The 22964-nt window shown below is 48.9% G+C and overlaps 1 protein-coding gene across 1 annotated transcript; it reads right to left on the bottom strand.

Moving 5' to 3' along the window:
- Nucleotides 1–4908: 4908 nt before the first annotated feature.
- On the bottom strand, nt 4909–20495 carry MUC20 (mucin 20, cell surface associated). The gene is made up of 6 exons (XM_021715317.1): nt 20420–20495; nt 15157–16488; nt 10580–10801; nt 9031–10488; nt 7156–7247; nt 4909–4977 (listed from the first exon to the last, which is right to left on the bottom strand). The coding sequence occupies exons 1-6, from the start codon at nt 20493–20495 to the stop codon at nt 4909–4911; spliced, it is 3249 nt and encodes a 1082-aa protein (XP_021570992.1).
- Between the last annotated feature and the right edge of the window lie 2469 nt (nt 20496–22964).

Below are 22964 nucleotides of genomic sequence, written 5' to 3'. Positions count from 1 at the left end.
GGCGGCCACTGCACTCCAGTCTGGGCGACTGAGTGAGACTCCAACTCAAATAAAAAAAAAGACTGTCCCATGAAACATTTGGGACATCTTTGTATATCTTTAAAAATCTTTTTATAGAGAGAAGCTCTTGCTATGCTGCCCAGGCTGGTCTCAAACTCCTGACCTCAAGCCTTCCTCCCACCTCAGCCTCCCAAAGTGCTGGGATTACAGGTGTAAGTCACCAATCCTGGCTTTTTGGGGGTAAGTATTCATTGCTTAAATGAAATTTTAATGTAACTGAGTGTCCTGTATTTTTTCCGTTGACCCTAGTCAAAGCAGCTGAGGCACTGAGAGTGTAGGAGGAGGAAGTGTCATGAAAAAAGGAAGGAGGCATTTGGGGGGGCATCCTTCTCTGGCTGGGCAGAGAGGTGCCTCTTCATGAGTGGTGCAGTTAGATTAAGGACACAACTGCAGAGTTTCATCATCTCACTCCCTAGCTCTCTATGACTTGAATTCTGTTACCTTGGCACTGGAATAAAGAACTGATTAACCCTTTCCCAAGGGGCCAGGCATGAGTTTGCTGGTGGCCAGCAGTTGAGACACCTTCGGTGGGCACTGGGGAGCAAAGGGAGGTTCTGGGGATACTTGGCCAAAGACACAGATTATCTTGCCCATTCTTCCCTGCTCTTAAAGAAGACTTCCAGAAACGTGCCGTGAGCCTGAGGGAAGGATCTTAAGGGCCAGGATGACAAATAACAGATAACTAGCATGATATACCAAGTTAAACATTGGTAGAGACCGGAAGGTGATGTGGTACACACTCATTAAGCCTGGGGTACACTCTTGGAACTCATTACCATTCACTGCTTGGCATGAACTGGTAGCCAATCTCCCTCACGAGGGATGTGGGAACCACTGACTGTGGCAGAAGCTTCGAATGAGGTGACTGGTCAGAAAAGTTCTGCCTCAATTTGTCCTCACTATGGCTTGGGTGTTTGCCTTCTTGGAGTTCACACTGAGGCACAGAGGACTTTAGGAAGGCTATCTTGTTTAGGTTCATATTTACATTTGTCTTTTTGAAATACATTGTGTTTTCACCTCCAATACACACTCCTTTAGAATTTTAAATAATTGGAGAATTTTCTCCAGGTATTTCTGGCTCTTGCTGGTTTGGTAACATTGTTTTGGCTAGTTTTGGTCATCTCCAGTAATTTTCACATACACGCCACAATATTTCTGTCTTTCCCTTTTTTCTCTTTCTTTCTCTTTCTTCTCCTCTCAATTCCTCTCATGCAATCATAATTTTTCACATTTTAAGCTAATCAATTTTTACAAATTTCTTGACTTCCCATAGTAATGGTAATCAGCCTCAGATATACACGAGTCCTTATATGTAGTATTTAAGATTAAGTTAACCACTGTATGAGTTATCACCAATGTGAGAAGTACAAAGCAAGAGAAGAAAAACCACTTAAGAATTAGGCCAGGTACGGGGGCTCATGCCTGTAATCCCAGCACTTTGGAAGGCTGAAATGGGGGGATCGCTTGATCCCAGGAGTTTGAGGCCAGCCTGGGCAACATAGCAATACCTCATCTCTACAGAAAAATCAAAAAAATTAGCTGGATACAATGACTCATGCCTGTAGTCTCAGCTACTTGGGAGTCTGAGGCTGGAGGATCACCTTAGTCTAGGAGTTAGAGGCTGCAGTGAGCCATGATTGCACCACTGCACTCCAGCCTGGTGATAGAGTGAGACTCTTGACTCAAAAAAAAAAAAAAAAAATGGGGTTTACGTAACAGTAGCATTATAGTCATTTATGTAAACAGCTCTGCATTCATGCCTAATTATAATGCAGCTTCATAACAATTACACCATGAAATCCACATTTTGTTTGACTTCAACACTGAATGCCATTTTCTTAACTTTCAGAGCCCAGTGCCCATATTTCAGGGTCATCGACCTCTTTTAGTCATTCAGCAAATATTTCACTGCCCTCGTGTTTAGGGCTCCATGTTAGCTGCTGCTTGTCCTGAGGCAGGTACAGTGTAACAAACTTGTAAATAAATAAGTTATCACACAGTATGTTAGGTGTTATAACAGAAGCATAAGTAGAGGGACTAAGTAACCAGCCCCTTTGTAGGGAATTTAACAGAGTCATGAAGAGTTGCCATCTGAACTGGGCTTCTAAGAATGAATAGGAGTACTGTAAGAGAAGGGACGGAGGGAGAATCATGATAGGCACACTCTGGGTCAAAGCAGGAGTGACTGGGGTTAGAGAGAAGCTTTCCATGGAGGGAGCATGGGTACAGGGGATGGGGTCGTAGGACCTGGAGCTGAGGAATTTGGCTGAAGCCAGATGGTGAAGATCCTTGGATACCAAGCTGGGGGTTTATCTTGTAGGTGGGAACAGAAGGAGCTATGATGTTGAGGAGAAAAGCTCTGGAGATAGTGTGAAAGATAGTTTGGAGTAAAAAAAGGTGGAGGGTAGTATTGTAATGGGTAAAATCTTTTATTCTAGTTGCAGGACACAGATAATAAGGAAGATAAATAAAATGTGTATGATGCTATGTTGTGATCAGTGCTGCAAAGAAAATAAAAGCAGAGGAGCAGAGGTTGAATTCTTTTACAGGATGGTCAGGTTAGACCTCACTGAGAAGGGACACAGGAAGGTGGAGGCAGAGGAATTAGATGTCTTGTGAGGCTTTCTATACAGACTGAGCAACACACCCAAAGGTCCTGAGGCAGGAGAAGACCCGATACATTCAAGGAACAGCAAAGCACCAGTGTGGTTGCAAGGCAGTGAGCAGGTTAAAGAGGCGGGGTGGCACAGGCCATGACAACTTCACAAGCTCTGCCAGAACTCTGCTTTTCTGGCCCATCTTGATGGCCCACGCCTGTAATCCCAGCACTTTGGGAGGCTGAGGCAGGAGGATTGCTCAACCAGGAGTTCAAGACCAGCCTGGGAAAGACCTCATCTCTGCAACAAAATGAAAAAATTACCAGGGTGTGCCCAGGAGGTCGAGGCTGCGGTGAGCTGTGATCAACCCACTGCACTCTAGTCTGGGCTAAAGAATGGGCACACTCTGCCTTTTGTTATATAAAGACGGCTCTGGCTGTTGTATTGGGATTAAAATGGGGTGGAGAACAAAGGTGGAAACAGGGAGACCCACAGTAATCCAGTAAAATTGTAGTAGTCCGGGGAAGTGATGGTGGCATCCTGAAGCATCTTGGCGATAGCAGGATGACAGAGATGACAAGGAGGGGCCAGCTTCTGGGCATAGTGTGATGGCAATAGAGCCAACAGTTTCCCGATGTAAAATGTAAGGGAAAGACAGGACTAAAGAGTGCTGCCGAGGATTTTGGCTTGAGTAACTGTAGGATGCATTGATATTAACTGAGATGGAGAAGATGCAGGTTTAGGGGAGAAGGTCAGGAGGACTTCAAGTTTGGAAATGTTGGATGTGAGGTATCTCATCAACATCCAAGTGGAGGAGCTGAGAAAGTAACAGAAATGTTAATAACAGGAGTAGGCTAGGTGCAGTGGTTCATGCCTGCAACCCCAGCACTTTGGGAGGCAGAGGCAGGAGGATTGCTTGAGCCCAGGAGTTCGAGATCGGCCTGGCAACATAGTGAGACTTTGTCCATACAAAAAAATTTTAAAAATTAGCCAGGCATGGTGGCGCACACCCGTAGTCCCAGCTACTTGGAAGGCTGAAGTGGCGGGATCTCCTGAGTTCAGGTCAAGGCTGCGGTGAGCCACAATCGTGCCACTGCACTCCAGCCTGGGCAGCAGAGACTGCAACTCAAAAATAAATAAATAAAAAAAATTAGAATAGTTGTATATAAGAGGTAAAGTTTTCAAACATTTTTTTCTTTCTCTTCCCCTACTTTGTCCACTTCTTGTTTTGCTTGGCTTTTTTTAATTTTTCAAAAATTTAAAATCATAAGCCCATTTTGTTTTTGCAGTAGAAAAAAATAAGCCACATTTAATTTTTAAAAATAATGTGAGGTATGAGCTATGGGAGGAATAAGTGAGTATTTCAGACTTTCTTTTCAATCTTCTTGTGTCCAGAATTTGAAAGTCAAGCCAATTTGACATTCTCTGTGGTCCTATCACAGGCCCAGAGCTCTGCTAGGTTCAGGGATACTTAGATGAACAAACGTGGCCCCTGCTCTGGAGGAGCTCCCAGCTGGCTCCAGGACTAGTTTCCATGAGTACTGAAACCGAGGTCCAAACCAAGAACTGAGGGAGAGGGAGGGAGGGAAGGAGGGAGCAGTAAGAATGCACAAAAGCCCTGTATTATAAAAACGTCAGCCGGGCATGGTGGTTCATGCCTGTAATCCCAGCACTTTGGGAGGCCAAGGCGGGAGGATTGCTTGAGCCCAGGAGTTCAAGACCTCATCTCTACGAAAAAAATCAAAAAATTAGCCAGACGTGGTGATACACACCTATAGTCCTAGTTACTTGGGAAGCAGAGGTGGAAGGATTGCCTGAGCCCAGGAGGTCGAGACTACAGTGAGCTGTGATGGTGTCACTGCCTTCCAGCCGGGGTAACAGAGTGAGACCCCAACTAAAAAAATAAAAGTCAAAAGCATACAGGTCAAGTAGCCTCTTAGCCACATGGAGTGTAATTTTAATGCAGCATGGAAGAACACATGGATGGGCGATCAGGTCTCTCTTTCCTAAAACACAACACATGAGCCCAGAGACATCCAAGGACATCTCTGGGAAAGGGGAAGCCCCCTCCCAACATATACACACTCAGCGAGCCAGGGTCCTGTTGTTGCCACATCTAGGGTAAGGGGCTTGGGCCAGCTGCCCTTCATAGGAAACTTCCGCGGCTCCAGCCTGCTGGTGGGGATCCAGGCCATGGCAGCACTGCTTGTCTTTTGGCATCAGGGACACACCTGGCTGCAGCTGATGTTCTTCAGCGCCTCCTGACACGCAGCAAAGAGACTTGGGTGGGAGGCATGTGGACATGCAGTTCGCGGTGGAGCTGGGGAGGAAAGGAAGCCAGGTGGTACTTCCTGCCCAACTAGCCCATGAGCTCACACAGGCCAAGAGCAGGAAGGGATAGCGGGACAGAACACACGAAGAGGACAGCAACACTTCTGAGTCTCCTGCGTGCTGGACATGGCTGGGTGCTTCACACACATCTGTCATTGAAACCTCACAGCAACCTTACAAAGCAGGTATTATTATTCTCATTTTATAAGGGATGAACACCATATGAAATAACTTACCTGAGGTCACCAGGCATGAGAACTCACCCCAGATCTAGCTGGTTCCAACCCTCATTATCTGACCCTGAGCCTAGGACCATTGGCCGGCCCCCAACAAGAGCTGACACCCAACACTCCCCTGGCCCGGCACCTGCACCTCCACTGTCTGACCTGCTCTTGATATCCCTGATTTCTTTCTGACTCCGGAAATAGCTTCTGGTTTGGGAGCTCAGATCTGACATTCAACCTGGCTTTGCCCTTCGACTGGGATTCACACTTGCCACTTCATCATGTGCAGAGGACATTTGTCACTGATTGAGCCATCATGCATCAAATCCCCGTGCCATGTCTGGGGAACTCCTCGTGGTGGGAGTCCTGCTGGGCCTCTCTAACCTAGGAGAACTTCGAGGACCTGAATGGCCTCTCTTCCCATCTCCTGGCAGCGAGACATGAACATGAGTGCTAAGCTCAGCCTGTCAGATATTCCCACTCAGTACTTTGACCCAGAGACAAAAAGGCAGCGAGAACTCAAGTGCAATAGTGTGTGCAGGCAGCATGATGCCCATAGGTTGTGGAAGCACCTAAGAGTGACAGTGTCCCAGCCAGAGTGTTCCCACTGTCCAGTCCCCAGATCCCCCTGGGTTCCTCCTGCCTGTTTCCAAGCCAGCTCCTCTGGCATTCCTTTGGTTCTATGCACACTGGGACCCTGCCAACAAATCCCCTGTTTACTTGTGACAACATTTCTCTTTTGCCCACAACAAGGGGTCCCACTTGCGATGGGCACATCCTTCTTCATCTGCTAAGGGTAGCCATCTCACCTGTCCAGCCTGACTAGTGTAGGATTCCCAGCCAGCACCACTGCCAGGATTGCCTTTACAAGGAGTGATGCCAAGCCTGGGCTGCTGATAAGCTATGTGGCACCCACTGCTGACCGGAAGATGTGCTGATACCAGCTTCAGGTGTTGGCAGGGGCACTGCTAATGGGCAATCCATACCTGACCGTGTGCTGGACCCGTTTTCACTGGTCACACCTGTGAGGGGAGCCTAGCCATTTCCCATCATGCTCCATCTCCTGCTTGGCAGAGTGGAGGAACCCTGCCTCAGAGAGGGCAGGCCAGTGAAATCTGCACCGAGCTGATCCAGTCTAACCCTCCAGTGAGTCATACCATCCCCCAAAGCCCTGACCCCATTGGAAGCTCTGCCCAATGATCTGGGTTTAGGAGAATTTTTCCAGCTTTTTGTACGGATATATCCCAATTGTGGTCCCCATCTAGAGCATACATATATGGAGTTTTTGTTTTCCTTACATCACTATTTCCTCTGGGGTTTGTCCTTTCCATTTTATGTGGTCCCAATTGGGTTGTCAGTCACGGTGGCCCTTGCAGGCCAATGAGACCAGTCCTTCCTTGGAGATATGCGAATTTTGGTAGAGGGACATGCCTTATAAATCTAGGGTTGTCACTACCACCTTTCCATATATATGGAGGAAGGAATCTGAAGCACAAAGGGAATAGATCTAAGAGAGAGAGAGAAAGAGGAAATTCCCATGATTATATTTGAGCTGCTGGATCCAGCCATACCTGAAGCTGGAAGAGCCACTTCTAGGATTCTCAGACCTTGCCTCTCTTGTGTTAACTGCTAAAACTTAGGTTTCTGCCACTTGCAGCCTAGAGTCCTGCCTACCTGTCCATCAATATGTGGACAGAAGGCAGAACTTCTAAGGACCTAAAGAAATTGAGGCAGGGTTGGTTTACATTGCAGAGAAGGGGAATGAAGAACTCCCCAAAGTTCCTCAAAGCCAGGCAGGGATCCCTGGATTCAGCTCCTAACAATTCATAAGAAATGAGACTTCCTCCCAAGTGTAGCAGTTGCTCTTCTGAGCTCCTCTGATGCCCCTGCGGTCCCTGAAAACCTCACACTTTGCTCCCCTGGCCCAGAGAGGTCCTGCTCACCCGCTGCATCAGCCTCTCTGCCACTCTGGGGTCAGTGAGGTCTTCTGGCGAGGCCACATTCAGCCTCAGGAGAAGGAAGCCTCCATCTTCACCTGCAAGGCGAGAACAGTAGGAAGATGAAAATACGGTCAAGTTAGCTTAGGAATCAAGGCAGGCTTCAGGCTGCTCAGCCTCTCCCCAGCTGGCACATAATGTGTGCACTCTCATGTGCAAATGTTTTTGTATTTACACAGATCCTACATTTACTTGCAACAAAGTGAAAAGAGGATTTCCTCTCTGGGATAATTAGGCCCACTTTAGTATCTTCCCAACAAGAGGAAAAATTAGTGTCTTAAGGTACCACCCACTTTTGGAGAAGTCAAAAGGATAGTGTGAGAAATGAAAGTGAATCTAGAATGTTCTCAAGACCTGGAGGTAGGCCAGGTACATGGGTGCTCACAACGGTAATCCTAGTGCTTTGGGAGGCTGAGGCAAGAGGATCGCTTGAGGCCAAGAGTTTGAGACCAACCTGTACAACAAAGTGAGACCCCATCTCTACAAAAAATTCTTAAAAATTAGGTAGGCATTGTAGTTCGCACCTGTAATCCCAGCTAACTTGGGAGGATGAAGTGGGAGGACTGGGTGAGCCTAGGAGTTCAAGGTTACAGGTGTGGCCTCCAAGCAATGTGGACTGGCCGAGCAACATTTCATTTTTAAAAAAAAATTTTTTGTAGAGACAAGGTCTTGCTGTGTTGCCTAGGCTAGTCTGAAACTCCTGGGCTCAAGCAATCTTTCCACGTTCGTCACCCAAAGTGCTGAGGTTATAGGTGTGAGCCACCAAGCAGCTTCCGATAATAAACTTCTCCCCTGAAAAGTACCTGTTATCTTAGAGATGTAGCTTTAAATTCCCAAGACTTTGCCCTATTTGCTTAAGTTGCTATATGTGGCACAAATCCCAGCAGGGGCTCAGACCCAGATCACAGCCACACAGGAGTCAGGGCCTTGTCCACCTCCGAAACACCCACTTCGCCTGACTTCCAGCAAGCCCCACTTTTCTGGGATCCCAACTGCTCGGAGCACAGCAACTTGGGCCACATGCCCACAGGCTGCCCCTCTGTGTGATTAGGGCTGAATCAGAAACTTCCAAAGTACAAGGGCCAAGTCTTTTAAATAAAAGGTGGGGCCTTGCCTGATACCACTGGTTACTCAACAGTTAACGTCACGGAGGGTCAGAGCTGGAAAGGACTTCGGTGCTCATTCAATGATGCCCTCTCCAAGAACAGGTGGACACACCATGACCCAGAGTGGGGGAGGCAGTTCTCCAGGGTCCATCAGGTTGTAAAAGGCAGAGCCAAGACCCCTACCTCTTTTTTTTTTTTGAGTTGGAGTCTCACTCTGTCACCCAGACTGGAGGGCAGTGGCCACTCCCGACCACCGCAGCCTCGACCTGCTGGGCTCCGGCAATCCTTCTGCCTCAGCCTTCCAAAGTAGCCAGAACTAGAGACGTGTGCTACCACGCCCGGCTAATTTTTTTTTTTAATTTATTGTAGAGATGAGGTCTCACCAAGTTGCCCAGGCAGGTCTCGAACCCGTGGGCTCAGGCAATTCACTCACCTCGGCCTCCCAAAGCATGGGATTACAGGCTGAGCCACCGAGCCCGGCCGACCCTTACCTTTTTCTTCAGACATCCAGTCCCATGCTCTCCATATACCACCCTCCCTCTGCTTATTCCTGAGTTGGGCAGGAAGGCCTAGGAGGTCCTGAAGAGGCGACATCAGCGAGGGGGCTCAGTCCAAGCCCCAGAGCCTTCCTCCCTCCCTACTTCTTAAGCAAGTGGACATCCTGGGAACTGTAAACCCCAAGTCCCCAAAGACCACACATAGAGAAGTCACTCACCTGTAGTAACTTCTGTAGTCCACCTTGTCCAAGCACGGGTGGGTGTGGCTACAGAGCGCTTCATTGGGGTCTTTGCTGAGGTCGTGTTCTTGGCTAGGGTGATGTTCGGTCCTCGGCTAGTGTTGGCTGTAGTCAGCTGGACAGAAGGAAGAGGGCTCCTGGTGAAGGGGAAGGGTCCATTGGTTGTACTGTTTGTGATAGATGTCTCTGAAGAGATGGCGTTCTTAATGGTGGCTACTTCTGAGGGACTGTAGACTGAAATTGAGGACCCAGCAGAGGAAGCCTCTTTGCCCACCGTGGAGCCAGCCTCAGTGGAGACTGGAACTGCTCCTGAGTCTTCAAGGTAGCTTGGACTCTCAACAGAGTGAGCAGATATATCTTCCAAGGGGTTCATGCTAATGGTCACCAAAATTCCATCAGGGGTAGTGGCCTTGGCTGCCGATGTTACTCTTTCTGTGATGCTAACGGTGGGGAGTGGGTTCTCAACTGTGGCATCAGGTCCCACTGACCCTGTGGCACTGGCTGTTGCCAAGGTCTCAGCAGAGATTGTTTCCTCGGTGATGTATGGTTTTGCTTCCGTGGAGTCAGGCGAAGTGAGTGTTTCAGAGGTGGACAAGGCCCTGGCTCCTTCTGTGCGGCTGTGATCTGGGTCTGAGACCCCAGAAATGATGGCAGTTGTTTCTGTTTCTGTAATGCTGCAATTGGTCACCTCGATGTGGGTGACGGAATAGGCAACCACGGCCTTAGAGGGAATAATGATGTCAGGTGCCGTGGCTTGGGAGGTGGTGAGGACCGCAGCTGACCCGTCGGAAGAGGAGCTGCTCTCTGAGGACAAGCCCTCAGTGTCTGTGGCAGGATGCGCCAATGTCACGACGCCAGTTACAATCCTCCTTGCCTCTTCAGAGCTGTCTTCGGTGCAGAGGGTCTCAAACATGGTCTTCTCAAGATCACTGCCGGTAGCAGTTTCAATTGTGGTCATTGCAGTTCCTGTGAGGCCACGGCTTGTGGCTGACATCTCTCTAGGGGTGGTTATCACAACCGTGAACTTGGAAGGCATCGTTTTTGTGAGCATCCTGGTCCCTGTTGCAGGGTAAATGGTCTTGGTTTCCCTGGTTTCTTCTTCTGAGATGGTGCCATTTGGGATTAAGATCCTAGAAACGTTCTCAGTGCTCAGGGTTTGAGCCTCCAAAGAGACATGGCCCGGTGCTGAGGTCTCAGCAAAGCCAGTGGTCTGGATGGCTCCCTCTGAGCCCATCCTGACCCCTGGATACACATAAGGTACTTCTGCTTCATTTGATGTCATCAAAGTGTCTTGTCTGCTGGTATGGGTGCCTGTGTTGGGCGAGATCAACTCTGTGAGTGGAGAGTCCCTGTGGCCTTCACACAAGCTCTTTCTGTTACTCCCTGTGCACTGGGAGGAGGCTGAGGAGGGAGAGCTGCTGTTACCCCAGTTTTCATCTACATAAACAAGGAAGAATGGGCAGCCCTGGGAGGCATCCACGGGCTGGGGTTGCCCTGACTGGTGTCCTCTGAAGCCCTGACAACCCACTCAAAATGGCAAGACCCGGGATCCTAGCTGACGGTTGTGCTGTGGCTATCAGAGGGAACATGTGGGGCCAGCATCCACCTTCAAGGGTGAGCAGAGAAGGCGGAAGTCCAAGGGAGCCCAGAAACGCAGAGCAGGGACCGGGCTCGCAGAACTTCCTAAAAGAATGTGTTACTTTCCCATGGATACTCTTCTCATCCAGCGATGTTTCCCCATTGTATAACACTTTAAAGGAAGCAGACACCTTTGAAATACAAGAAACACGAGGGTTTCGGCTTTACAGGGGGCTGGGAGGACTAGGGGTGTGGGGGGAAACCTCCAGAGACAGTGTGGGGTACTCCTGCCAGGGTGAGGGAAGAGGGCAGAGTTTTTGGGCTCCAGCAAGAGGAAAAAGAGCACTTCCCACCTACGCCTGAGAACTACAGGGATAGAACCTCAGAACCACAGAAATCATGGGCCAGGCATTTTCCACTTGAAACGGGGAGCCACGTGAGGCAAAGTCTAACATTTTAGAGGTGTTTGCTGGCACTTTTCCATAGAAGAAGTGGCCCCTGAGGGGGTCTGAGTGGAGGTCCCTGAGGGAGGTCCCAACGAATTTTTTTTTTAATCGAGATGGGGTCTTGCTATGGTGCTCAGGCTGGTCTTGAATGCCTGCGCTCAAGCAGTCCTTCTGCCTCAGCCTCCCAAGTATCTTTATAGCAGGATGCTTTATGACCTGACAAAGGGTGCCTCCCCTGTCTATAGAGAGGTAGGGTTTGCACTGGGGGCAGACCAAGGATTGCCAGATCTAGCAAATAAAAATACAGGGCACCTAGATAAAACTGATTTGCACTTCAGGTAAATAAATTATAATAATAAATAATTTTAGTGTGAGTCTTTTTCAAGCAATATTTAAGACATATTTACACTAAAAAAACAAAACAAAACAACTCCATCCTGGAAATTTAATTAAACTGGATGTCCTGTGTCTTATATGGTATATGCCTGCCCTGAGTCCTACATTTGGAAGGAAATGGATGAAAATACGAACCCCTTTTTAGTTGTTCAGATGGTTTGAGAAGGTCCTCACTGCGATGCGCTGGGCCACAAGCAGCCCACAGACCGATCAGAGGCCCAGGACCTCTCCCCAGAGTGTCAGAATCGGGCCCCTGTTCTTGGCTCATCCTCCTTTGGACCTTGCTGAGTGATGGAACTAGAGTCAGGAGCGTAGGTTGCAGCTGTAGTTCTGTGACCCGCTACTTACTGGGCGGTCGGATGATCTACTAGTTCAAATCCTGCCTCTGCCTCCTACTAGCCAGGCCAGCCACTAGGGATCCCCTGGCCTCCATGCCCACACCTGGGAAGGAGGATCACAAGACCAGCCCTGCCAAGGTGCTCAGGACCAAAGGAGCTGGTGAACAGGAAAGCTCTTACATTTCACAGGCTGCAAAGGGTTACAAGCACTCCTTGCCATGGTGTCCTCTCAAAGGGTCACTGGAAAGCACACAGCCCATTTGAATCCAGTGTGAATTGCAGCTACACCCCACCTGCATCCTAAGGGAGTCATGGGCTCCTGTTCTCATTAGGGCTGCCCAGCTGCACACACAGCTCTGGCTTTTACAGGAAATGCGAGTTTGCCTTCGTGGTACACTGTCTTCTCACTACCTCAAGACCTGAGACAGTCCTCTGAGCTCTCCTGGTTCAGCCTATGCAGCTTGAAGCCCAAACAGTGGTGCTCTTGGAGCCTGGCCTCTGACATCCCACGATGCATTTTCTTCCTTTTCCGGAAGCCCCATGGTGTCATTTCCACTGTGACACCTCCTCATGCTCTCCAAGCCCTAGCCTCTTTGCTCCAGAGCTCCTGCAGGCCCCCACCCCAGGCTCTTACCTCTGGGGGTCTGCTCCAATTCAGCAAAGCGCACCCCAGTCCCCCCACAGCCCTAGAACATTCACTTCTGCCATTCCGTCTCTCAAATGTCATAGAGTGGCAAGGGCTTCAGACCCCGGGTTTGAGTTCCCTTGTCTGCTGCTGGCTCCACTGCATACGAACTGGGTGAGCCTGGCCCAGTCTCCTAGTGCCAAGCCTGAATCTTCTCATTTGTAGAATGGAGCCAGGAGGACCTATTTCATGGGGTTGCATTAAATTAAAAGGAAATATGCATCACAAACCTGGTAGGCTGTGAGCGCAGGAGTTCATTCAAGGTTACAGTGAACTATGATCACACCAATGCACTCTATCCTGGAAGTCAGAGTAAGGCCCTATCTTTGAAAAACAAAAACAAAAACAGAAAAACCTGGAGGTCATCAGTGGAGGCTGTTGAGAAAGGGTCAACCAGAGAACGTGCTGGAGAGAGGCTGGCTCTCTGAGGGGTGCCTTCAGCCAATTCTAGTTTTTGATTGGTGAGGGGCTGAAGAGGTCTCCTAATCCAGCCTTCATGGCTTAGCAGCTCTGCAAGAATGTTTGGTTATGGAGCCCTAGTCTGCTTGGCCTTATCTGCTGTCCTGTAGTCATTTCTACCAATCACAATACTGTTAGAATTTATCTAGGCTTGGTGCAGTGTCTCGTGCCTGGAATCTCAGCACTTTTGAGAGGCCGAGGCTTGAGCCTAGGAATTTGTGGCCAGCCTGGGCAACATAACAAGAGCTTGTGTCTACAAAAAGCTAAAAAGATTTAGACGGATATAGTGACGAATCTCTGTAGTCTCAGCTACTCGGGTGCCTGAGGCAAGAGGATCGCTTGAGCTCAGAAGGTCAAGGCTGCAGTGAGTTGTGATCATGCCACTGCACTCCAGCCTGGGTGACAGTGAGCTGTGATCATGCCACTGCACTTCAGCCTGGGTCAAAAAAAAAAAAAAAAAAAAAAGGAGAGAGAGAGGATGAAATATATACGCATCCATAAACATATTTCATGTCCAGAATGTGATACACTAGAAGTGATCCCACAGGTGACATGTGTGAGAACTGGGAACTTGGGGGCAGCAAGGGGAAGAAGACATTTTATGGTGTACTCTTTTGTATCTTTTGAATTTTAAGTCATATGAATGTATCATCTAATCAACAAATAATAAAGAAAATGTTTTGAAATAAAAATATATCGATAAGTTTTTAAAAATAAATGTACAATGGAAAGACTACAAGTTTTGGAATCAAACAGACTTCCCTTTGATTCCACAGCCATCTTTCCAGGAGAACTTACTTACTATCTTTACACCTGTCAGGTGAAGTCATGACACCCACCTCTCAGGTTATTCTGAAGGTTACATGACAGGAGATGGCATGTGCAGAGTTCACAGCACACTGCCTGGCACCAGAGAAAATATCCAGCTGGTGCCAGCGTTTACTGGCTATGAAGTCTTTTTATATTAGCCCTGTGTACAATACAAAGATAATTAGTAAAGCAGTTGGGATTTCTTTTTTTGTTTTCCTGTTGTTTTTGTTTTTTGCAGTTGGAATTTCTATGTTTATTTCACCTCCTAGAAAGTCAGGGAAAGCTAAGGATTCATAGGGATGAGACTCAAGGACACAGTGATAGCAAGTGGAGATAGAGGCTACAGGCTGACATGGAGGCTACTGGTTGAAGTAGAGGCAACAGGCTGAATGGAGGCCACAGGCTGCCATGAAGACCATGGGCTGAAGTGGAGCCTACAGGCTGAGGTGGAGGCTACAGACTGAAGCAAGGGCTTCAGGCTGACACGGAGGCTATAGGTTGACTTGGAGGCCACAACTGAAGTGGAGGCCACAGGCTGACGAAGACGTGGACTGACCAAACAATATCTTGTTTTTTATATTTTAATTTTTGTAGAGACAAGGTCTTGCTGTGTTGCCTAGGCTGGTCTGAAATTCCGAGCTCAAGCAATCCTCCCACCTTGGCTTCTCAAAGTGCTGAGATTACAGGTGTGAGCCCGGCCTGCCTAGCAGCTTCTGACAATGAACTTCTCCCCCAAGAAGTACCTATTATCTTAGAGATGTAGCTTTAAACTCCCAAGACTTCGCCCTATTTACTTAAGTCGCTATCTACGGCACAAATCCCAGCAGGGCATCCAGCAAGCCCAACTTTTCTGGGGTCCCAACTGCTCAGAGAGCAGTAACTTGGGCCAGAACCTGCAGGCTGCCCCTCTGTGTGCCAAGGGCTGGATCAGAAGCTTCTAAAGCATGAGGGTGAGTCTTTTAAATAAAAGGTAAGGCCTTGCCTACTGGCCTGCCAGTAACTACTGGCAGGCCAGTAGTTAACTTCACGGAGGGTCAGAGCTGGAAAGGGCTTCAGTGCTCATTCAAAGATGCCCTCTCCAAGTACAGGTGGAGATATTGAGGCCCCACCTGTCCAAGGAAGTTGTCCAAGGTGCGTCAGTATGTAAAAGGCAGTGCCAAGACTCCTATTGCTTTCTCCAGACGTCCAGCCCCACATTCTCCATACATCACCCTCACTCTGCTTATTCCTGAGTTGGGCAGGAAGCACTAGGAGATCCTGAAGAGGCGACAACAGTGAGAGGGCTCAGCACAGGCCCCAGAACCTTCCTCCCTCCCAAGTCCACAAGCATGTGGACATCCTGGGAATTGCAAGCCCTAAGTTCCCAAAGACTACACATAGAGAAGCCACTCACCTGCAGTCACTTTTATGGTCCACTTTGTCCAAACACTAGTGGGTGTGGCTTTTGGGGGCTTCATCAGGGTCTTTGCTGAGGTCATGTTCTTGGCTAGGGTGATGTTTGTTCCTCGGCTACTGTTGACTGTAGTTGGCTGGACAGAAAAAAGAGGGCTCCTGGTGAAAGGGAAGGGTCCATTGGTTGTACTCTCTGTGGTAGACGTCTCTAAAGAGGTGGCGTTCTTAATGGTGGCTACTTCTGAGGGGCTGTAGACTGAAATTGAGGACCTGGCAGAGGAAGCCTCTTTGCCCACTGTGGACCCAGCCTCAGTGGAGACTGGAACTGCTCCTGAGTCTTCAAGGTAGCTTGGACTCTCAACAGAGTGAGCAGAGATATCTTCCAAGGGGTTCATGCTAATGGTCACCAAAATTCCATCAGGGGTAGTGGCCTTGGCTGCCGATGTTACTCTTTCTGTGGTGCTAACGGTGGGGAGTGGGTTCTCAACTGTGGCATCAGGTCCCACTGACCCTGTGGCACTGGCTGTTGCCAAGGTCTCAGCAGAGATTGTTTCCTCGGTGATGTATGGTTTTGCTTCCGTGGAGTCAGGCGAAGTGAGTGTTTCAGAGGTGGACAAGGCCCTGGCTCCTTCTGTGCGGCTGTGATCTGGGTCTGAGACCCCAGAAATGATGGCAGTTGTTTCTGTTTCTGTAATGCTGCAATTGGTCACCTCGATGTGGGTGACGGAATAGGCAACCACGGCCTTAGAGGGAATAATGATGTCAGGTGCCGTGGCTTGGGAGGTGGTGAGGACCGCAGCTGACCCGTCGGAAGAGGAGCTGCTCTCTGAGGACAAGCCCTCAGTGTCTGTGGCAGGATGCGCCAATGTCACGATGCCAGTTACAATCCTCCTTGCCTCTTCAGAGCTGTCTTCGGTGCAGAGGGTCTCAAAGATGGTTTTCTCAGGATCATTGCGTGTGATGGTTTCAACAGTGGTCATTGTAGTTCCTGTGAGGTCATGGCTTGTGGCTGACATCTCTCTAGGGGTGGTTATCACACCCATGAACTTGGAAGGTATTGTTTTTGTGAGTGCCCTGGTCCCTGTTGCAGGGGAAATGGTCTTGGTTCCACTGGTTTCTGCTTCTGGAAAGATGCCATTTAGGATTAAGATCCTAGAAACATTCTCAGTGCTCAGGGTTTGAGCCTCCAAAGAGACATGGCCCGGTGCTGAGGTCTCAGCAAAACCAGTGGTCTGGATGGCTCCCTCTGAGCCCATCCTGACCCCTGGATACACATAAGGCACTTCTGCTTCATTTGATGTCATCAAAGTGTCATGTCTGCCGGTATGGGTGCCTGTGTTGGGTAAGATCAACTCTGTGAGTGGAGAGTCCCCGTGGGCTTCACACAAGCTCTTTCTGTTACTCCCTGTGCACTGGAAGGAGGCTGAGGAGGGGGGAGTTGCTGTTACCCCGGTTTCAGCTCTATAAACAAGTAAGAATGGGCAGCCCTGGGAAGCCCAGGCCCCTGAAGTAGCCACCGGCTGGGGTTGCCCAGAGTGATGTCCTCTGAAGCCCAAAAACCCACTCATAGACGGCAAGACCTGGGATCCTAGCTGATTGTTGGCTTGTGGCTATCAGAGGGAATGTGTGGGGCCAGCATCCACCTTCAAGGGTGAGCAGAGAAGGCAGAAGTCCAAGGGAGCTCAGAAATGCAGATCAGGGACTGGGCTCACAGAACTTCCTGAAAGAAGTTTCCCCATTGTATAATACTTTGAAGGAACTAAGCACCTTTAAAATACAAGAAAGAGGAGGGTTTCGGCTTTACAGGGAGCTGGGAGGACTCGGAGTGTGTTGGGGGGAACCTCCAGAGACAGTGAGGGAAGAGGGCAGAGTTTTTGGGCTCCAGCAAGAGAAAAAAGAGCACTTTCCACCTACGACTGAGAACTACAGGGATAGAACCCCAGAACCACAGAACCTGTGGGCCAGGCATTTTCCACTTGAAATGGGGAGCCACGTGAGGCAAAGCCTAACATTTTAGAGGTGTTTGCTGGCACTTTTCCATAGAAGAAGTGGCCCCTGAGGTGGTCTGAGTGAAGGTCCCCGAGAGAGGTCACAATGAATTTTTTTTAATAGAGATAGGGCCTTCCTATGGTGCCCAGGCTTGTCTTGAATGCCTGGGCTCAAACAATCCTCCTGCCTCAATCTCCCAAGTATTGTTATAGCAGAATGCTTTATGTCCTGACAAAGGGTGCCTCTCCTGTCTATAGAGAAGTAGGGTTCACACTGGGGGCAGACCAAGGATTGTCAGATCTATCAAATAAAAATACAGGATATCAGATAAAACTGAATTTTCACTTCAGATAAATTCATAATTATAATAAGTAAATATTTTTAGTATGAGTATTTTTCATGCAATATTTGAGACATATTTACGCCAAACAAAGCAAAACAAAAACCCTCTATACTGGAAATTAAAAAAAATTTTTTTGAGTTGAAATCTCACTCCATTGCCAGGCTGGAGTGCAGTGGCACACTCACAGCCACCCAGCATCAACTAGCTAGGCTCCAGCGATCCTTCCACTTCAGCCTTCCAAGTAACTGAAACTACAGGTGTGTGCTGCCACACCCAGCTAATTTTTTTTTTCTTTTGAGTTGGAGTCTCACTCTGTTGCCCAGACTAGAGTGCAGTGGCCACTCCCGGCCACCGCCAGCCTCGACCTGCTGGGCTCCGGCGATCCTTCTGCCTCAGCCTTCCAAGTAGCTGGAATTACAGGCATGCACTACCGAGCCCGGCCTAATTTTTTATTTGTTGTAGAGATGAGGTCTCACCAAGTTGCCCAGGTGGGTCTCAAACCCGCGGGCTCTGGCAATCCACTCACCTCAGCCTCCCAAAGTGCTGGGATTACAGGCTGAGCCACCAATCCCAGTCAGAAATTAAATATAACTGGATGCCCTGTCTTATCTGGTAACCCTACACTCAGAAGGAAGCGGATGAAAATACGAACACCGTTTTTGGTGTTCTGATGGTTTAAGAAGGTCCTCATTGAGATACTCTCAGAGGCCTAGTAGGACCTCTCCCCAGAGTGTCAGAATTGGGCCTCTCTATTGACTTGTTCTCCTGTGGACCTCGCTGAGTGATGGGTCCAAAGTCAGGAACCTAGATTGCGACTCTAGTTCTGCCGCCTGCTACTTGCACTACTGGTTCAAATCCTGCCTCTGCCTCCTGCCAGCCAGGTCAGCCACTAGGGCTCCCCCGGCCTCCATGCCCTCACCTGGGAAGGAGGGTCACAAGACCTCCCTGCCAAGGTGATCAGGACCAAAGGAGCTGGTGAACAGGAAAGCTCTTACATTCCACAGGCCACAAAGGGTTATAAGCACCCCTCCAAACGGTGTCCTCTCAAGGGGTCACTGGAAAGCACACAGCCCATTTGACTGCAGTGCGAATTGCAGCTGTACCCCTCTGCCCCCTAGGGGGGTCATGGGCTTCTATGCTCATTACCCTTTGTCTGCCCAACGGCACACACAACTCTGGCTTTTTCAGGAGCTGCTAGTTTGCCTTTCTGATACACTTTCCTTCTCAGCACTTCAAGGCCTGAGACATTCCTCTGCGCCCTCCTGGTCCAGCCTACATAGCCTGAAGCCCAAGGAGTGGTGCTCTCGCAGTCTGGCCTCTGACTTTCCACGATACATTTTCTTCCTTTTCCGGAAGCCCCATGGTGTCATTTCCACTGTGACACCTCCTCATGCTCGCCAAGCCCTAGCCTCTTTGCTCCAGACCTCCTGCAGGCCCCCACCCCAGGCTCTCACCTCTGGGGGTCTTCTCCAATACAGCAAAGCCCACCCCAGCCCCTCCACAGCCCTAGAACATTCAGCTCTCCCGGTCCATCCCTCAAATGATGCGAAGAGGCAAGTGTGAGAACTTCAGATCCTGGGTTTGAGTTCCCCTGTCTGCTGCTGGCTCTGCTGTGTATGAACCGGGTGACCCTGGCCAAGTCTCCTCGCTCCAAGCCTGAGTTTTCTCATCTAAAAAATGGAGCTTTATTTCATGAGATTCCATTAAACAAAATGGAAAATGTGCACCACAAACCTGGGAGGCTGTGAGCGCGTGTAAGCCAGTGAGGTGCAGTGATTAGGTCTGCGTGGAGGCAGATTCTGGTTCTGGGGTTGTGTTCTCCAATCCCATCGGCCTCGGTCTCCTCACCTTTAAAGGGGCGGAGGCAGGGGTGCCAGAATTGTATTTATCCAGTAGGACTATTGGGAGGATTAAAGAGGTTGTAAATGATGAAATGCCCATGCAGGTTCACTACTCTGGTGGGAGTGTTGGTGGGAGGGGTGTTGTCTGTGGTGGGGACAAGGGATAAATGGGAACTCTGTACTCTCCACTCAATCCTGCCTGGAACCAAAAACTGTTCTAAAAACATAACCTAGGATTTAGAGTCTATAATACTCAATGATCTATCACAGAAACAAAGAACAGAGTTCCATATGTTCTTACTCATAAGCGGACCCTAACATTTGCCATCATACTATAAGATAAGGGATTGGCAATAGTGGATACTGCCTGGGTTGGGGTGGGGACACAACATCAACAAGGGTACCTGATCTCAAACCAGGCAAAGTGGGGATACAAGGGAGGCCCAGACTTTACCTGTAGGATATCCACTTGTATAACGAATCCTGAATTGTACCCCATATCTTTAAAATAAAATATATACAAACTAAAAAAAAAAACATAATCTACTTCCTAAAATGTAGGTAACAAGGTGGCACAGTTCCTACGAGGGAGATATCAGTGTTAATTCCCTTCCTTCATAAAAGCCCTGCCTCTCTCAGCACCCAGCTATCCGCATAGTTTGCAACAGAGAGACTTTTCACACAAACACTGCATTTTGAAGGAAACCTACACTAGGTCATAGATGTGGAGGAGTCAGAATCTTGTTACACCACATTCTTCAGCTTGCCACAGATGATCACCAGCTGACACTTCCCTGTCCCCCACCTCCTCCCCCACATACTCACACTCACGCATAAAGACAAGCTCACAGGGACCCTTATGACAACAGCATCACTCATGTGTATGCACCAGAGTGTTGTGTATGCTGACACTGACACACACTGTCATTTGCATACTCTGCCAATAATAATACTTCTTCATATATAGCCTTATGTCTAAACTATAATTAACCCGAGAGAGCCTATCCTCACCCACAAAGGGCTGCCCATACTGAAACCTACACCCAGAGCCCCACCAGGTAGAAGCCCATAGGCCCCGCTGGCCTCCTTACCTGCAGAGCTCCCAGAGACTCCTTCCTCCCAGCAGCAGAAGAAAAGGGGCAGAACCAGGCCCCAGAGAGAGACCATCCTGGCTGGAATGCCAGCCACTGCTGCTCTGCAGACCTGCTGGTTGCCTCTCACCACCCCTTTTTCCTGCTTCCTCAACCCCGGGGAGGAGGGGCAGCCTTCTTGCCTGTGTGTGTGACTGGTTACTTTCCAGAATGCAGCCAGGTGATCACAAATGCACAGTCTGAGGGCTGACTGGTCTGGGCTGTCAGAGAGCTAGGCTTCCTGCCCCCCTTGCCTTATGACCTCTCTTCTCTGAGGTGTGACTTGAAGATACAGAACCCTGTCCATGGTGACATTCATCCCTGCCTTTGAACTTGGATGGGGCAGAGGAGATGGTGTTTCACTACCAGCTCCCCTATACACTGCCAGCAGCCCCTCCTGTACCTGGGGCTTGGGTTTTGAGTCAGACCTGGGTTTTCTTCCTAATCCTACACCTGATTAGTTTTATGGTTCTAGGGAAAATTAGAGAACCTTCCTGAACCTCAACTTCCTGGGCTGTGAAATGGGCTTCAAACTTAATCACTGGAATTACATGAGATACTATTGTTCTTGCACAGTGCCTGCTGCATAGTTGGTGCTCATTAAAATATATACCTCTTAAGTGCTTAATAAGTGAGTAAGAGCCCTGATATCCACTCTAATCCTCAAGCATTAGAGAGAAGGATCAGCCCTCCAGTGAGACAGGATTCTAATTTCTAACATCTTTCCTTCTTCAACATCCTGTGATTCTGCATTCCAGTCAAATCCAGAAACATCCCCTGGTCAGCTGGAGATACAGAGATGGAGAAGGGACTAGCTAGGAGAAGGGAAAGAATGAGTGTGCTCACCTGAGTCCCAGGACCTGGAAAGTGGGAAGTGTGAGGATGATAACTTAGGGAGGCTTAAAAATTTGATATTGAGAAGAGAGATGAAGCTACTAGATTTATTTCCAAACGCTCTAGGGAAGAATCTTACTCCCTCTGTGGGCCAAGGACATGAACTTTTATGACCACAGCCAGGAATTTCAGGGCAAGAACTTCATGATGAAAACGTTGCCAGGTGCGGTGCAGTGCAACTGGTAGTGAGTTGTTTACCTCACTACCAAAAAGAATTTCAGAGTGGCAACCAGTATAGTTTTAAAACGTAATATATTAGAAAGAGAAATAGACATGCCAAAGAGGCATGGATAGGTGTCTTAAAGAAAGACCTTGCTTTTGTTTCTTACAAGAAGTTTAATATAGTTTCACAATGATTATCATGTAAAAGAGGGTGGGCTGGGGTATCTCTCCTGAGAGGTTACTATCTCTCCACCTCTGCTGAGCTAAGGGTTGGCCTTCCCCACCCAAGACAAATTTTGCCTTTTACAGGAGACTTGATAGACTGATTATTATGGTAACCTATGAGCTAAAAGTTGGTGTGCGCTATTGCTACACTTTGATGAACTTTTCTTTGATAATCTGAGGGGTGGGGTGGACTCGAAAGTTCACATTCCAGCCCACAGGGTTGTCAGGCCTGATGTGGTAAGGAAAAATGTTTGAACGCTTCCTCTAGTCTAAAATTACTTAGCTTTTCACTTTATGTCTAGCCTATTCTGAATTCCCTGCTTCAAAAGCAACTCTGGGGTAGAGAAAAGCCTGCTGGAGCTGCATGAGGGAATCACAAAATCTCAAGGCTGGAAAGAATTTGAAAACTGGATCAGAAGATCCCGGTTTCATTTCCAGCTCAGCCCTTAACAGTAGTAGCCCGGGAACTGTGTGAACTTAGATACGTTATTTGCCTCTCTGGGCCTCGGTCAACCACAGTTCCGAGGTCCTCTTGGCCCTAAGGCCTAAAGTTTTGCATTGGGTGTGAGATACTATCTTTTAGAACTCTACCCTGCTTTGGGATCCAGGGCTGTAGTGCTATGAAAGAGGAGGGGGTTGTCTCAGGGCATGGGGTGAGGGTGAGGAGGACTCTCCCAGAGGCTGAGGGGTGTCCATCCAGGACACAACTCAACACTCGGAGTCGGGGCTCTTGGGCGCAGTTCCAAGACCACCATTAATCTGTAGGCTGCATCCTCACATCAGCCCGGTTTTTCACTTTATCAAATGGAACAATGGACTCTCCCAGGTGGTGTTGGGCAGGAAGAGGAGGCAGGGGTTACAGCAGCTTCTTAATTCTCTTAGGCCCTGTGGTGAGGCCTACCCGAAGAGAGGATGGAGAGGATCCTCAGCAAGAATGCGGCTCCTAGCCGGGCTCAGTGGCTGAGCCTGTAATCCCGCGCTTTGGGAGGCTGAGGTGAGTGGACTGCCTGAGCCCGCAGGTTCGAGACCCGCCTGGGCAACTTGGCGAGACCTCATCTCCACAATAAATCAAAAAATAAGCCGAGCCTGGTAGCGCGTGCCTGTAGTTCCAACTACTCGGAAGGCTGAGGCAGAAGGATCACCAGAGCCCAGCAGGTGGAGGCTGCGGAGGCTGGGAGCAGCCACTGTACTCCAGTCTGGGCGACAGTGAGACTCCAACTCAAAA

Source organism: Carlito syrichta, unplaced genomic scaffold (genome assembly GCF_000164805.1).
Source record: "Carlito syrichta isolate Samal-C Ts95f unplaced genomic scaffold, Tarsius_syrichta-2.0.1 Scaffold306997, whole genome shotgun sequence".
Taxonomy (NCBI): Eukaryota; Metazoa; Chordata; class Mammalia; order Primates; family Tarsiidae; genus Carlito; species Carlito syrichta.
This window is presented reverse-complemented; position numbering and strand designations above follow the sequence as displayed.